The 15,033-nt window shown below is 50.0% G+C and overlaps 1 protein-coding gene across 1 annotated transcript; it reads left to right on the forward strand.

Annotated features, from left to right (window-relative positions):
* Positions 1–11,549: 11,549 nt before the first annotated feature.
* LOC122393706 lies at positions 11,550–13,385 on the forward strand (the record flags this gene model as incomplete). Its single annotated transcript, XM_043389951.1, has 1 exon — positions 11,550–13,385. A coding segment is annotated over one exon (1,836 nt), but the record flags the coding sequence as incomplete, so codon positions are not given.
* Between the last annotated feature and the right edge of the window lie 1,648 nt (positions 13,386–15,033).

A 15,033-nucleotide genomic window follows, 5' to 3' on the forward strand; every position in this document is an offset into this window, starting at 1 on the left:
CCATTGGGGTCAGACATTTTGTCTCGGCAGAGGACGTGCATATGCAGTCGCCAAGCTCTTATGCCGGCGTAAAATGCACGCATCACCTCTTTTGATAAACCTGTTCCATCTGTTTCCATCCTCAGATAGTCAATCCTTTTCCTCCATGACTCCCCCCTGATCCGGCTGGACGGGCAACTTTATCCCCATGCGGGCAGCTCCGCCAGAGCACACCCGTAACCGGTGCAGAGAGTACGTACCTACTTGGAGGCTGGTCGGTCCGTCCATTCGACGGGCTCAGCCCCGGCGGGCGGCGACTCACTAGAGTGCCTGCCAAGACCATGTCTCCCCCTAATTCTAATCATCATAGGCGCGGAACGGGGGGGAGTACCGTACCCCCTTTGATTTTGGCATTTTAACATTAGCCCCATGGGCGTGCATGGAAAGATGGGATCAAAAGTCGGCAGTTCCCCTTAATTGAAGTTGTCCCACCGCCCTGCCTATCATCGTTCCGGCTCTGAACTGGTCTCGTCAGACCGAAATGGCCTAACCCAACAAAACAAACGAAGAAACAAATCACTTCGCTATGAAATAATCTCGGAGCCGCGATTTCGGCACTAACGGGCTGTTCTTACTTCAGCACGTCAAATGCTATATTCTTTGCTTGGTGGATGAATACCTAAGGTCAACTCGAGTGTGGACCTCAGGTCAAGGTCAGTTAGATTAAAGTCACTAAGGTCACGAAGTTGGTTGAAGGAGGTTGTATTGCATACCTATTATTCGATTCAATGGTCTTCCTGAGTCCATTGATGGCTTTTGCGACTCGCTAACTCGATTTGATGAGATCATTTCCGGCGCCAAAATAACAGTTTCCATAGTTCCCCGCAATGACATAGAGGCTTATAATGGTGAGGTCATGTTATGATGTTAGCGACCTGACCCCAGGTGCCCTTTAAGAAAAATCCAATATATACAAGTAAAGAGGTCTTGGGAGCAGGGCTGCGGAGTCCGGAGTCGGTCGGAGTCGACAGTTCTGACCGGGGCCGGAGTCGGAGTCGATTTTGCGAACCGGAGTCTAGCCGCCGAAAATCCATCGACTCCGCAGACCTGGCAAGGCTGCAGAGTCGGAGTCGAAGTTGAAGTCGGTCGGAGTCGACAGATCTGCCCGGAGTGGGAGTAGAAGTGGGAGTCGGAGTCATCGAAAATCCATCGACTCTGCAGCGCTGCTAAGTTTCATCTTCCAGTGAAAATCGTCTGGCACTGAGGGCGTTGCGAAGTTGCAGCACTGAACTATTTTAGGACCGTGCAGAACGGCAGAGGTTTACGTATGACGTCATAGGTCAGTGATCTGACCCGACCTGAAAATGTGGTTGATTTCACAAGATCCGGCTTGAATCAAAGGCCTGGTGTTCCAAGTTTCAGCTCTTTATCCCCAGCGCCATACGATCAATCGCGAAAAAAACCGTCAGGGTGGGGCGACGTCTAAGTGACCCGCCCCCCTCCCCGTCGGCCCCTCCCCGTGTTAAAGTTAAATCCTTCTCAACTCATAAAGATTATGAAAAACAGTGCCGTTATCCTTTATCAGTTGAACTTCGAAGATAAACTGCTCAAAAACCACCCAACCACCCCGTCCCATCATTGGAACGCATAGCCGCCAAACACCGGCGTCCTATCTGGAGTTGGCGCATGCGCACTGCGATATTTGGTCGCGAATCGAGGGAGAGTTGCCAATCCAGTAAATACTTCATCCATGGCCTAAAATTTTCAGACATTCGCTGTAACGCCCGTATTTCTACGAAGATTTCAGTTTTTGCCGGCATTCCATGTAATGCCTAGACATTTCATGAAATGCCGGATTTCACCCGATGCCTACGACATATATACATTTATATATATATATATATATATATATATATATATATATATATATATATATATATATATATATATATATATATATATATATATATATATATATATATATATGTTGCAGGCACTTTAGAAAATCAGTCATTTTGTAAAATGCCTAGGCATTTTACAAAAAGACGGCTGTTTGAAAAATGACTGAACGCAACCAGGCTTTTTTCAAAATGGCTAGCCATTTTACAAAATGACTAGGCATTTTGCAAAATGCCTGACCAGCATGGAACGTAGATCCCACTACAGATACTATGGCCAACAGTTTTTGGACGTCTTCCTATACCCTATAGGGTACGTGTTCAGCCTGTAGCTGATCGATTTGAAGCTCTGTGATGACGACAATGCTGAGTAACGACCAGGTTGAGTTGCAGACTCGGCTGTAGCATAAAGCATTGTTTAGTTAATGCTGTAAAAACTCCCAAGTACATCAACGCCGTTCATGTTCTGCCTGAAACTAGACCTAACAAAACCAGCCGGAGACCGGCCCTAGTCAATAGGCAGGCCCGGTTGATGTACAATTACATGTAAACGAATGAGTGTAGTCTTTGTTTGATTGTGCCATTACGCACAAAACTGCATTATGTATTTGGACATTAAAAACACGTTCGAATTTAATTATAATTTCCCACTCCTTCTCTCTAATCCTCACATTTTAACACGCGCAGTGGAAGGGGGGGGGGGGGCGGATTCCGCCCACCCCTCTGTTTTTCGCCAATAACTCGCGTCGCAAGCATGATATTACTGTGAAATTGTGGCTGTCTGTCCAGAATTGAGCTGCGGATCTTCTCGTGCAAGAAATAAGAAAATCGGTTTCTCAACTTTTCTTGTAATAGCGATGTAAAGTCAAACATCCTGCCGCGGCGGCCGGCGCTAATCGTTACGCGCCGCCTGAATTGTAGACTGTGCCGGGGCGGGACGGTCCCGTCTTTACATCGCACTCCTTACCGCTGATTATATTCGATTCGCGTCAAATTTTGTGAGAAGACTAAGATATGTACAGGCAATCTCATGGTCAAAGAATTTTGAAAATCGGCCGGTAACAACTTGAGTTATGAGTGTGTAAACACAAACTTGTGAATTCAGGGCTGCGGAGTCGATGGATTTTCGGCGACTCCGACTCCGACTCCGACTCCGACTTTCAAAAACCAGCTCCGACTCCGACTCCGGGCAGAATTGTCGACTCCGACCGACTCCAACTCCCGACTCCGACTCCGCAGACCTAGCAGGGCTGCGGAGTCGACAGATTTTCGGTGACTCCGACTCCGACTCCGGGTTTCTAAAATCGACTCCGACTCCGACTCCGACTCCGGTCACGACTGTCGACTCCGACCGACTCCGACTCCGCAGCCCTGCTTGTGATTGCCGCGTTTCCCGCGTCGGCCGATCCCGCTTCAGCCGGCGACATCTTACCCTTAGCAGGCTTCTAGCTGCCATATTTGTTGTTGGATTAACTAGAAATTCACCATACATACTCACAAATGTATATTCTTTCGTATAGTGAAAGAAATAGTCGTTTGTTGACGCTCCAGATCGATCATTTTAAATCCAGCAGCATCGCTGACGTGGGGGTTGGAAATGTCGCGGGCCTGCACTTCTCAAAATAGAGGTAGGTATGGACTTCCCACTGCTGGACTCCTCTGGTCATAATGCTGGACTCCTCGGTCCACCTACACGCTACCAAAACGTATATAATTAGGTACTCGTATCTACAACACGCTGCTCAGTCATTTTGTAAAATGGCTAGGTATTTTGTAAAATGCCTAGGCATTTTGCAAAATGACTGGAGAGTCAGTCATTTTGTAAAATGCCTAGGCTTTTTGCAAAATGCCTGGAAAATCAGGCATTTTGCAAAATGCCTAGGCTTTTTACAAAATGACTGATTTTCTAAAGTGCCTGCAACATATATATATATATATATATATATATATATATATATATATATATATATATATATATATATATATATATATATGTTACAGGGAGTTTGAGAAATCCGTGAGTTTGCAAACTCCCTAGTGAGTTTGCAAACTCCCTAGTGAGTTTGCAAACTCCCTGACCCATCAGTGACTTTGCAAACTCACTAGGGAGTTTGCAAATTCACTAGGGAGTTTGCAAACTCACTGACCGGTCAGGGAGTTTGAGAAATTCCACAGCGATTGGGCCAAATAAAATCAATTGTGTAAGATGAGGGTGGCATACGTGCCGTCCGTGATGTTAAAACAAAAGCGACTAGTGGTACGGTCTATATAACCGTCGCACCCTGACAAAAAGCTTACAGATCCGTCATTGTTTTACCGAAAAAAATGCTACTCGCGGCTATGTAAAGGGGAGGTTCGGATCAAAGTGCTCCTCCGTTCCGTCGTTTCCATCCTCAGGAATCAGGATACTGAAATCTCGTCCACGCCGAAACCCCCACTCCGGGCTGGACAGCCACCTTTATAACATGCGGGCTGCTCCCTTGGAGCGGCACCGCTGCTTCCGAGGGAGCGCACCACGTAGCCGGGTGCAGAGAGTGCTTGGGGGGCTGGTCGGTCTGTCCATTCGGACGGGCTCAGCCGCGGCGACTCTGCATATAGGGTGTCTGCCCCTATAATTCCTATCATTCGTCCGACTCTGAAATGGTCTTGTCAGACCGAAAGGGCCTAACCCAACAAAACAAAAACAAACAAGCAGCGTGCGCCAGTCGCAGCTGGGCTGGCTGCCAGCAGCGCCGGCTCTCGATGACACGTCTATGGCGGAGTGGAAATGGGCGTGAATTGATGCGTGTGCCTGTACTTTAGCATAAGTGACCAACAGTGAGCTGTTTCTACTTTGATATATTTAGCCTGATTCTGGAATAGCCACACTTGAGTGGAACGGGTCTAATTGGGACGTGAACTAAATAAATGTATAACTAAATAAAGCGGCGGTACATGCATGGGTAAATTACTGAGCAGTTTAAAATAAAAAAGGTATTTATGGTGTGCATATGATCTATAAGCTTTTTGTCAGCGTGCGAGGCCTTAGAGCTAGCCTCCTTTGTTTTAACATCACGGACGGCACGTACACCACCCACATGCTGCACACTGTTTTTATTTGGCCCAATCACTCTGAAATTTCTCAAACTCCCTGACCTAAACTCCCTAGTGAGTTTGCAAACTCACTGATGGGTCAGGGAGTTTGCAAACTCACTAGGGAGTTTGCAAACTCACGGATTTCTCAAACCGATCAGTTTGTTTGCAACGACCCTAGGGACGTTACAAAATAACTGCTCGTTCCGGGACATTGTAACGAAACTAGGGTCGTTGCAACCTCCCTAGTTAGTATGCAACGAACCTAGGGCTGTTGCAAAATAACTAGGGAGTTTAAGAAATCATCGAGTCTCGTTTCACAGGAGGGCCGTCAACAATCTTGTCCGATGAAAATCTTGTTCAATCTAGTTCATTTAAAAAGAAAAGGAGAACAAAATTTGAACATTCAGCTCTGGTGTATTTCACGACGGCCATCAAGTACACATTTTGTGCAGATTAGGTGCACATTTGGTGCAGATTTGTTCAAATTAGATGGGCATTCGCCAGGAAGCCTTCGTAAAAACGGCTATTATCCGCTCGTTTTCAATCTTTTTGTGATTGTAAACGTTCAAACATGTGAAATGATGGTGGTCCCATGCATTATGGTGGGTGTCAAGGTCACGTGAAGGTCAGGTCAAGGTCATTGACCTTTGATGACCTTAGTTCACTTCTTCTGGGTTCATATATTTTTAGGCTAGTTTTTGGAGCTGATTTCGAATTTAGCATCCATTTGAACATTTACGAAGTAATGTTGGCGCCTTCGTACCCGGTCACGAACCTGTCAGTGTTGGTTGACACCTTATATGGTCAGCTAGCAAGACGCCTACTGGTTGACCTGACCTGACTTGACCCGACCTGGCCTAAAAACATCAAAACATCATCGGTGATCAAAGCTAATATGAAATTCGTGATCAGCGCCCCGAAAAACCTCGTAACAACCTCTCTTTAACAGGTCCCGATTTTCCCGACTTTTGAGTCACTGACCTGACCTGGAAGGTCAACCAATAACCTAGCCCCGCCATGTGCGTTTGCGGCTAGCAAAACACCAATAAAGGCGAGAGTTGACCCCGCAGGACCTGTTGGTTTTCTACATGCGCGCCGGCCGGGGGAGGGTTGGTACGACCCCCTCGTCGTTTTTCGTCCCTGATGGAGTTAGAGCGTCGCGGAAAAAAAAACGAGCGTGTGTGCCGTTAGGAGACACAGCAACTAGTACCCGATTTTAAGGTCTCAGGTCAACCGGTGTCCTCTGAGGTCAGGTCAAGTGACCCAACACACGGGTTCGGTTTTTGATTAATAACTTCTTAAAAAACAGTCGCCGAGGGCGATTTTAGCATCAACGTGCTCGCCTTGCTCAGGCGCGTCGAATGGTATAGGTACTTTTTGTTCGGGTGAGGTCAACTTGAGGTGTTGACCTCGGGTCAAGGTCAGGTCACAGACACCTAGGTCGCGAAATTGGTCAAAGGAAGTCGTGTGGCATATTATTCGATTCGGCAGCGCTTCCTCAGTCCATTGGTGGCTTGACCGACTCGCTAGCTCAGTTTGATCGGGAGTTATTGACGAAAAGTTGCAAAATTGAAGCATCTAACCTTGCAAGGAGTGAATGAAATCACAATCCGTGTGCTTGAGGTAGTTTGAGATCGTTCCCGGCGCCAGAATAGCAGTTTTCATTTTTCTCCATTGACTTATAGTGGTTAGGTCACGTGACCGACCTGACCTCATGTGATCTTTAGGAAAAATCCTAGAGGTACAAGTTGTGAGGCTTCTAGAAGATGCACGTACTGTAAGTTTCATCCCCCGTAAAAGCTCTTCTGGGACTGAGGGCGTTGCGAAGTTGCGGCATCTGAGGACCGTCCACTTATGACGTCATAGGTCAGTAACCTGACCTGACCTGAAAATCTGGTTGGTGTCACAAGATCCGGCTTGAATCAAAGGTTAGGTATGCCTAGTTTCAGCTCTCTGTTGCTGGCATGTTCGGAGCTATCGCGAAAAAACTAGGGGGGGGGGACGAGGATTAAGCTAGGCTGTGTTAGGTAAGTTTGGGTCAAGTAGTAGGGGTCCCACCCGCACCACCTGTTTATAGCAGGTGTACCTAAACCACCAGCGACAACTTCGTAGCAAGTTGCATTGGCACCACAACTATACGTACTTCTCAACTGTCTCAACGAATGCTGGATTCGAAATAAGCTAAAAAAAAAATCCCTTAAAATCGTAAAATTTGAAACAGTCACCCGAAGTCACCAAACGTCAATGACCTTGACCTGACAGACAACTGACAAGTCAACTTGAAACCCATCACGATGCATGGGACAACCATCAGTTCACATGCTGGCACGTTTATATGTAATCCCAATAGAAGTCTGGAAACGCAATTTTATGTGCGCTAACATAAACGACAAATAATTTCGGTCCGCCATGGCCTCAGAAATCAGATCAAAGTTCAAAGGTCATTGGTTTCAGGATCATTAACTGTATAGCGAATGTGTAACCAGTAACGTAGATAAGTCCGAGGACACTCAAAGTTTCGTCACGATCGGCCACTTTTAGCGCGAGATAATCGCGAAAAACGAACGATTTTATCCGGCCCGCACCCCTAAAAGTGTGAGGGATAACCCGCACACGGATAGCGACGGATATCCATCACACCTACCCCAGTAACTATATTTTCTACATGTAAGCATATGCTGGCGATATAATGCAGCCAAAATTATCACAGTTACGTGCTTTGTCCCGGGCACGACATATGCTCCTGAGCTGAATGTTCAAATTTTGTTCTCCTTTTCTTTTAAACTGAATTGAACACGATTTTCATTGGACAAGATTGTTGACGGCCCTCCTGTGAAACGAGACTCGATGAATTCTTAAACTCCCTAGTTATTTTGTAACAACCCTAGGTTTTCAGAGTTCAGTGTCTTTCTTCAGTAGTCGATAGCATATCCTTCGTTCCTTATTACTGCTTCTAGTCGGTTCCTGTAGGTCAGTGGCGCAGCCAGGGGGGGGTCAGAGGGTCAGCTGACCCCCCCGAAATTTCTGTCAGGGGCCCGCTCGAGAGAGAGAGAGAGAGAGAGAGAGAGAGAGAGAGAGAGAGAGAGAGAGAGAGAGAGAGAGAGAGAGAGAGAGAGAGAGAGAGAGAGAGAGAGAGAGAGAGAGAGAGAGAGAGAGGAGAGAGAGAGAGAGAGAGAGAGAGAGAGAGAGAGAGAGAGAGAGAGAGAGAGAGAGAGAGAGAGAGAGAGAGAGAGAGAGAGAGAGAGAGAGAGAGAGAGAGGAGAGAGGCCCTAATCTAATCGGACGAGCCCGCTTCGAGAAATACCTACTGGGACACCACGGGTGAGGGGTCGGCCTGGGGCCCCAGGTGGACGGGGCCCCGGCCCCCGGGAGAACGGGCCCGGCCCCTGGGAGAACGGGCCCGGGCCTCCTGGGTGGATGGGGCCCGGGCCTCCTGGGTGGATGGGGCCCGGGCCCCCCGTTGATGGGTCTGGGCCCCCGGGAGAACGGGCCCCGGGCCCCGGGAGATTGGAGAACGGACCCGGGCCTCCCGGAGAACGGGCCCGGGCCCCCGGGAGAATTGACCCGGGCCTCCTGGGTGGATGGCCCCCCCCCCCCCCGTTGATGGGTCCGGGCCCCCGGGAGAACGGGCCCCGGGCCCCGGGAGATTGGAGAACGGACCCGGGCCTCCCGGAGAACGGGCCCGGGCCCCCGGGAGAATTGATCCGGGCCCCTGGGAGAACGGGCCCGGGCCTCCTGGGTGGATGGGGCCCGGACCCCCGGGAGAACGGGCCCGGGGCCCCGGGAGATTGGAGAACGGACCCGGGCCTCCCGGAGAACGGGCCCGGGCCCCCGGGAGAATTGATCCGGGCCCCTGGGAGAATGGGCCCGGGCCCCCGGGGTGGATGGGGCCCGGGACCCCCGTGGATAGGTCCGGGCCCCCGGTAGAACGGGCCCCGGGCCCGGGTGGACGCCGGACCCCCGGGTGAATGGGGCCCGGCCCCCGGGAGAACGGGGCCCGGCCCCCGGATGGATGGGGCCCGGGCCCCCTGGTGGACGGGCCCCGGAGCCCCGGGTGGACGGGGCCCGGAGCCCCAGGTGGACGTGGCCCGGGCCCCCGTGTGGATAGGGCCCGGACCCCTGGTTGAATGGGGCCCGCTAGGGTGACCCGCTTGCTCCGCAAAGCGAATAAGGGGTATTTTCGATCGGTGGGCATTTGGTTGGTCTTGTGTCCGTGGGTGATGTATCCATTTCGGTTGATCGCTTTTTGACGGCTAAGCATTTTGGATTGGGAAAAAATATCCATTGCATCGAGGTGCTCGTGTCTGATAAGCATGCGTTCTACTATAGAACATGTCATGTGTATTGTGTAGTTTATAACAACGGTTGACGTAGGTTATTGAAAAATGACAGCCATCGATGAATTACTATGTAGAGGTTTCCAACATTTATATTTTTAAGAATACTGTTGCTCGTCATGCAAAAGCGATGATTGGATTTTGGACAAAATTGAATGCTCTTTCCAACTATGCCATTTTCAACTGTCAAACGTACCAGGTTATGCAGTAAAACCCGTGTAATTAAGTAAGTCATTAACAAATACCATTCTCTCCAGCGATTTGATCCACCTTGTTTTTGATCAATTAGCTTTTCACAATTTTTCCATGAGAGGCGGTACATTTCTTTTGCCAACAGGCGTTGTTTGAACCCGCTCCGCCAAACAGTCACCCGAAAATAGCATTAAGTCCCAAATCTGTCCGAAACGTAAATTTCCCAGCATAAGTGCCCTCACGGGTGCACGTGGCGCGTGCCATCCCTGCACCGCACACCATTCGATAGCCCTTTCGATTCTCTACACGATACCCCGTGGCGATTGGGCCCACGGTTACCGAGATACTGCACGGGGACCGGACCAGTGTCTGGCAAATTTAGTCATTTTCGCCCGATTTTGCAAGCCGATTTATACATACATTTAAAGTCCATAACGCGAATTTGCACTTTTTGAGCACGCGTCATGTGCTCGCTATCAATCCGATCGAGCTGAGACCCTCAAAGGCACGTTGCCCATCCTTAATCTATAAGTTGCGCAAATTTCAGCGCACTTGGCGCAACGGTCGGGCCCGTACCCCACGCTAAGTAACACCATGCCGGGACCTCGATAGCAGACAGAATCTACGTCACCACATCACCACGCCACAACAAACCCGGCCCATGGCAATACATGTCCCATATGAGCGCGTTAACCCTCGCCGGCACAGGCCATTCCGGACATTTTGCGTCCTTCGACGGCACAAGAGGTACGACCCCTTCGTGACGGCACAAGGTGGTACGATCCTTCGTGTTTGGCCCATGCTCGAGCTAGAGCTTCGCGGGAAATACGAGCGTGTTCCCCGTGACGAGAGAAAGCCGACGATACCCAATTTTAAGGTTCTTGGTCATTGGTTGACCTTCCAGGTCAGGTCAATGACCGAAAAATCGGGAAAATCGGGACCTGTTAGAACGTCGTTAATTGTGGCTGCTATAGGGTTTTTCGGGGTACTGATCATGAATAGTTATCATGTTAGTTTTGATCACAGATGATGTCTTTATGCATTTAAGCCAGGTCGGGTCAGGTCAGGTCAGGTCAACCAGTAGGGGTCCTGCCGGGTATTCGTAGTACCTACGTGCCAGCCGCCTCTGGCAGCTTCGTAACATGTTACGAAGGCACCAAAACTACTTCGTAAATGTTCAAATGGTTGCTAAATTCGGATTCAGCTCCAAAAACTAGCCTGGAATCATGTATAATTCGAAAAAGTACCGAGGTCATCATAGGTCAATGACCTGACCTGACCTTCAGGTGACCTTGACATCCACCCTAATGCATGGGAGCAGCATCAACTCACATGTTTGAATGCTTGAAACCACGAAAAGACTGCAAACGCGCGGCTAATGCGAGCCGGCATACGCCGAATCGCGATTCTGGCCAAACATGGTCTCGGAAAGTAGGTCACAGGTCAAAGGCCATTTGGGTCAGGGTCATGAAATTTCTAGGGTAGGTGTGATCAACGCGAGGGTACTGAAAGTTTGGTCGCGATCGGCCGATTTTTACCCGAGTTATTCGCGAAAAACCTTAGGGGGGGGGAGGTTGCATCATCCCCTCCCCCTGTGCCGGCGAGGGTTAAAACTGCTTGTGAGCGAAATCACGTAATGAAGAAGAATAAAGCACAATCTACTACAGCAGCCAATAGATGACTGAGTTAGGACAGGCACGTGGGACTGCTTAAATCTTGTCCGACAGAAGCAGACAACAGTTCAGTTTGCATATATGCTATGCATATTGCAGTAGGGGCACATTTCGGCCTCGAAAGATACGAATTCATACGTCATAGTAACATATTTCTGTCATGGTCAATTCATGTGGAAATTGAACACCGGGTGATTACCGAACTATTGTTCTATCAAAATTTTCCGATTTAAACTCGCTCAGGGTTATCATGCAGGTAAAGGGGGCCCGCTCAGCAGAATGCGTATGAAATATGGAAAGATTCTGAAAAATGGGTGGGGGCCCGCACACTAGGGGGCCCGCTTTGGAGGCGATGACCCCCCCGAAACGAAATCCTGGCTGCGCCACTGTTCCAGACTGTCCCAGTCTTCGTGGAGACTGGAGTGAAGAGACTAAGGCTCAACGCTCTACTGGATCCGTGCTCTGATTCTTCCTACCTCAGTGAAAAGGCAGCGGAAGAACTGGATGTAAATGGCACGCCTTGGACGTTCGAACTGACGACAGTGAAAGGAACTGAAGAAGTTCAGATGAAGAAAGCCCCAGTGAGAATATCGAGTGTCGAAAACAACCAGATCAAGATGGATCTCAATGTGTTCGTCACCGAAGATCTAATTGGATCGTCAGACGCCATCGATTGGTGCAAAGTACAGGAACGCTGGGCGCGTATGGCAGATCTTCCGTTTCCAACGTTGGGAAAGAAAACCATCGACATTTTGATCGGTGTGACCCCGGAGACTATGTGTCTCTTCACGCCAGAGAGACAAGTGAAGGGCGAGAGCGACGAGCCAGTGGCTGTCAAGACGCCATTCGGCTGGACGGCCTTCGGTCCCGTGGAAGCAGATCTGGTTTCCAACCAGGAGAAGATGAAGATACGTGCGGGTGTCACCAGATATGTGAGAACAATGCGAACGACTGTACAGAAGTTGTCAATGCAAGAAGAAATATCAGCCATGAGAGACATGACCGAGTTGGATCTAATGGGTGTCAAAACCGAGGATGAAATGGCTCCGTCTCATCTGGAAAGAATCACCATCAGTCGTGCCAAGGCGTCTATCCGACACGACGGCGAGAGGTATGAAGTTGCTGTTCCATGGCGCGAGGAAAAACCAGACCTGCCATCAAACTATTGCAGCGCTGAAAACCGTCTGGTCAAAACGGAGAGATCTCTGCTGAGAAATCCAGACGAAGATCTTGCTGTCAAGTATGATGAGATTTTCTCTGCCTACGTAGAGAAGGGCTATCTCGTGAAGCTCGAAGGAGCTGACGCAGAGCTTGCGAGGGAAGATGGCTGGTTTTTACCGCACTTTCCTGTGATCAGGAACGACAGGACATCTACTCGAGTCAGAATTGTGTACGACGCAGCTGCTAAGTACAAGGGCACAAATCTCAACTCACAGATCTTCCCTGGACCGTCGCTGTATAACGACATGACTGAAGTACACCTTCGTTTTCGCCAGCACCCTGTGGCCCTAGTTGGTGATGTGAGCGAAATGTTTTTACAAGTTCGTCTCAGGGAAGAGGACAGGAAGTATCACAGGCTTCTGTGGCGAAGCATGGACACAAAGAGTGAGCCACAAGTCTACGAGGCACAGCGCTGGCTGTTTAGTAATGCAGCGGCACCATTTTGCACACAGCTAGTGATACAAGAGAACGCCAAAGAGCACTACGCTGAGTATCAGGTGGGAGCAGATGCAGTGCTGAACAACTTTTACATGGACGACGCCTTGACGTCTTATAGAACTGAATATGAAGCTCTGGAAGCGAAGGAACAGCTGGTGCAGCTCATGGGCATCGCTGGCATGAAGATCCACAAGTGGATGAGTAACAGTAAAGAAATACTGAAGAGCATACCCGAAGACGAAAGAGCATCTTGTACTAACGTAGCTCTCAGGCAGGATGACAGTCCCTTTGTGAAGACTCTGGGAGTGCGATGGACGGCGGAGCAGGATCAGTTCACATTGAAGATCACAGAAGCTCCAGAAGACTTCCGCTTCACAAAACGTAACTGCCTGAGAAGGATGGCGACCGTTTTTGACCCCCTTTGCTTCTTCGCGCCATACCTCATCATCTCGAAGATCCTGTTTCAGCAGACGTGGGAAGAAGGCATTGACTGGGACGATCCGATGCCTGTCGAAGTGGAAAGACAGTGGAGAGAGTGGTTTGACGGACTAATGGATCTGGAAGCAATCTGAGTCCCTCGCTGCTTACATCCGTTTGGATCTGACACTGCAATCCAAGACCAGTCTCTCCATGTTTTCTCAGACGCCTCCGAGCTGGCATATGCGGCTGTGGTGACCGAGTCGTCTCCCGGAAGCCGTTCGTCAGTGCTGATGTTGGCAAGGGCCATAGTGGCGCCAACAAAGAAGAAGCAAACAGTCCCTCGACTGGAGCTCGTTGCTGCCGTACTGGGCCTGAGACTGGCGAAGAAAGCGTGCAAGGCAACGGGAGTCCCTTTAAGGGAAGTTCACTTTTGGTGTGACGCCATGGATGTCTTGTGCTGGTTGAGAAATGCAGTGCGCAGATTCCAGACATTCGTGGCCAACCGTGTAGCCGAGATCAGAGAAACCACAGACCCAGAACAATGGCAACACTGCCCCGGTAGTCTGAACAGCGCCGACCTGCCAACCAGGGGGCTGCCAGCGGCCGAGCTTCTCCACACTAAGAAATGGTGGAACGGGCCAGAGTTCCTGACGAAACATGAAGAGGACTGGCCCGCGAAGAAAGAGTTCGGAGCCGAGGGTTGCGATCAGACAGAGTTTCGAAGAGAGCACAGAAGCACAGCCACCCTGGCTTCCCCAGTGAAGTTTGAAGAGAATAGTCGCCTGAACCCATCGTCATTCTCGAGCTGGACAAGACTGAAGCGGGTGACGGCGTGGATATTCCGCTACATGGGCAACCTGAGAAACGCAAAAGACAGGCAGGTGGACTCAACCCATTCCGAACAAAGCTCGCCTGCGAGGCGGATGGTGCCTGAGCTTGAAGTGGAAGAAATAGAACGAGCAGAAGAGTTTTGGGTGCGCAAAGCGCAAAAGAATGCGTTCAGCAGAGAGTTCAGTGAAATGAGCACCCAGAACGACTCAGATGACCAGCGCCGACGACCGGCCTCTGACAGCAGCATTCGACGTCTCTGCCCGCAGCTCGACTCGAGAGGGCTCATTCGAGTGGGAGGTCGGCTTCAGAGGTCAGAGCTGCCATACAAAGCCCGGCATCCACTGCTGCTGCCAAAGAACGACCCTGTGACCAAGCTGATTATTCGGCATTATCACGAAGACGGCGACCATCAGTTAGGGTTAGAGCACACGCTAGCTGAGCTGAGACAGACAGCGTTACTGGGTTGTGAGTGGAAGGGAAGCAGTCAAGAAGCACAATGCTGGATGTCTCGAGTGCATTCGGAGAAGAAGACAGCCTAAAACCCAAATCATGGCTGCAAAGCTCGAAGCTCAGGTCAAGCCGTCATTTAGAGCATTCGCCAAGGTCGCTGTGGATTATGCTGGGCCCTTCGAAACAAAACAGGGAAGAGGCAAGACGAGAACAAAGAGGTACTTGTGTCTGTTCACATGCCTCCAGACAAGATGCATTCACCTCGAACTGGCATATGGGCTGGATACGGATTCGTTTCTGCGTGCACTGGATCGCTTTGTGGCCAGACGGGGTGTCCCAGACGATATGTGGTCTGACAACGGAACGAACTTTGTGAGAGCCGACAGAGAAATTCAGCAGCTGTACCGGTCGCTAGATGAGCACAAAGTGAAGAAACACGCGGGCAAGAGAGGAATGAAGTGGCACTTCAATCCTCCGGGAGCGCCACATTTCGGTGGAGCATTCGAGGCGCTGGTGAAG

Source organism: Amphibalanus amphitrite, unplaced genomic scaffold (genome assembly GCF_019059575.1).
Source record: "Amphibalanus amphitrite isolate SeventyFive unplaced genomic scaffold, NRLGWU_Aamphi_draft 000549F_arrow, whole genome shotgun sequence".
Taxonomy (NCBI): domain Eukaryota; kingdom Metazoa; phylum Arthropoda; class Thecostraca; order Balanomorpha; family Balanidae; genus Amphibalanus; species Amphibalanus amphitrite.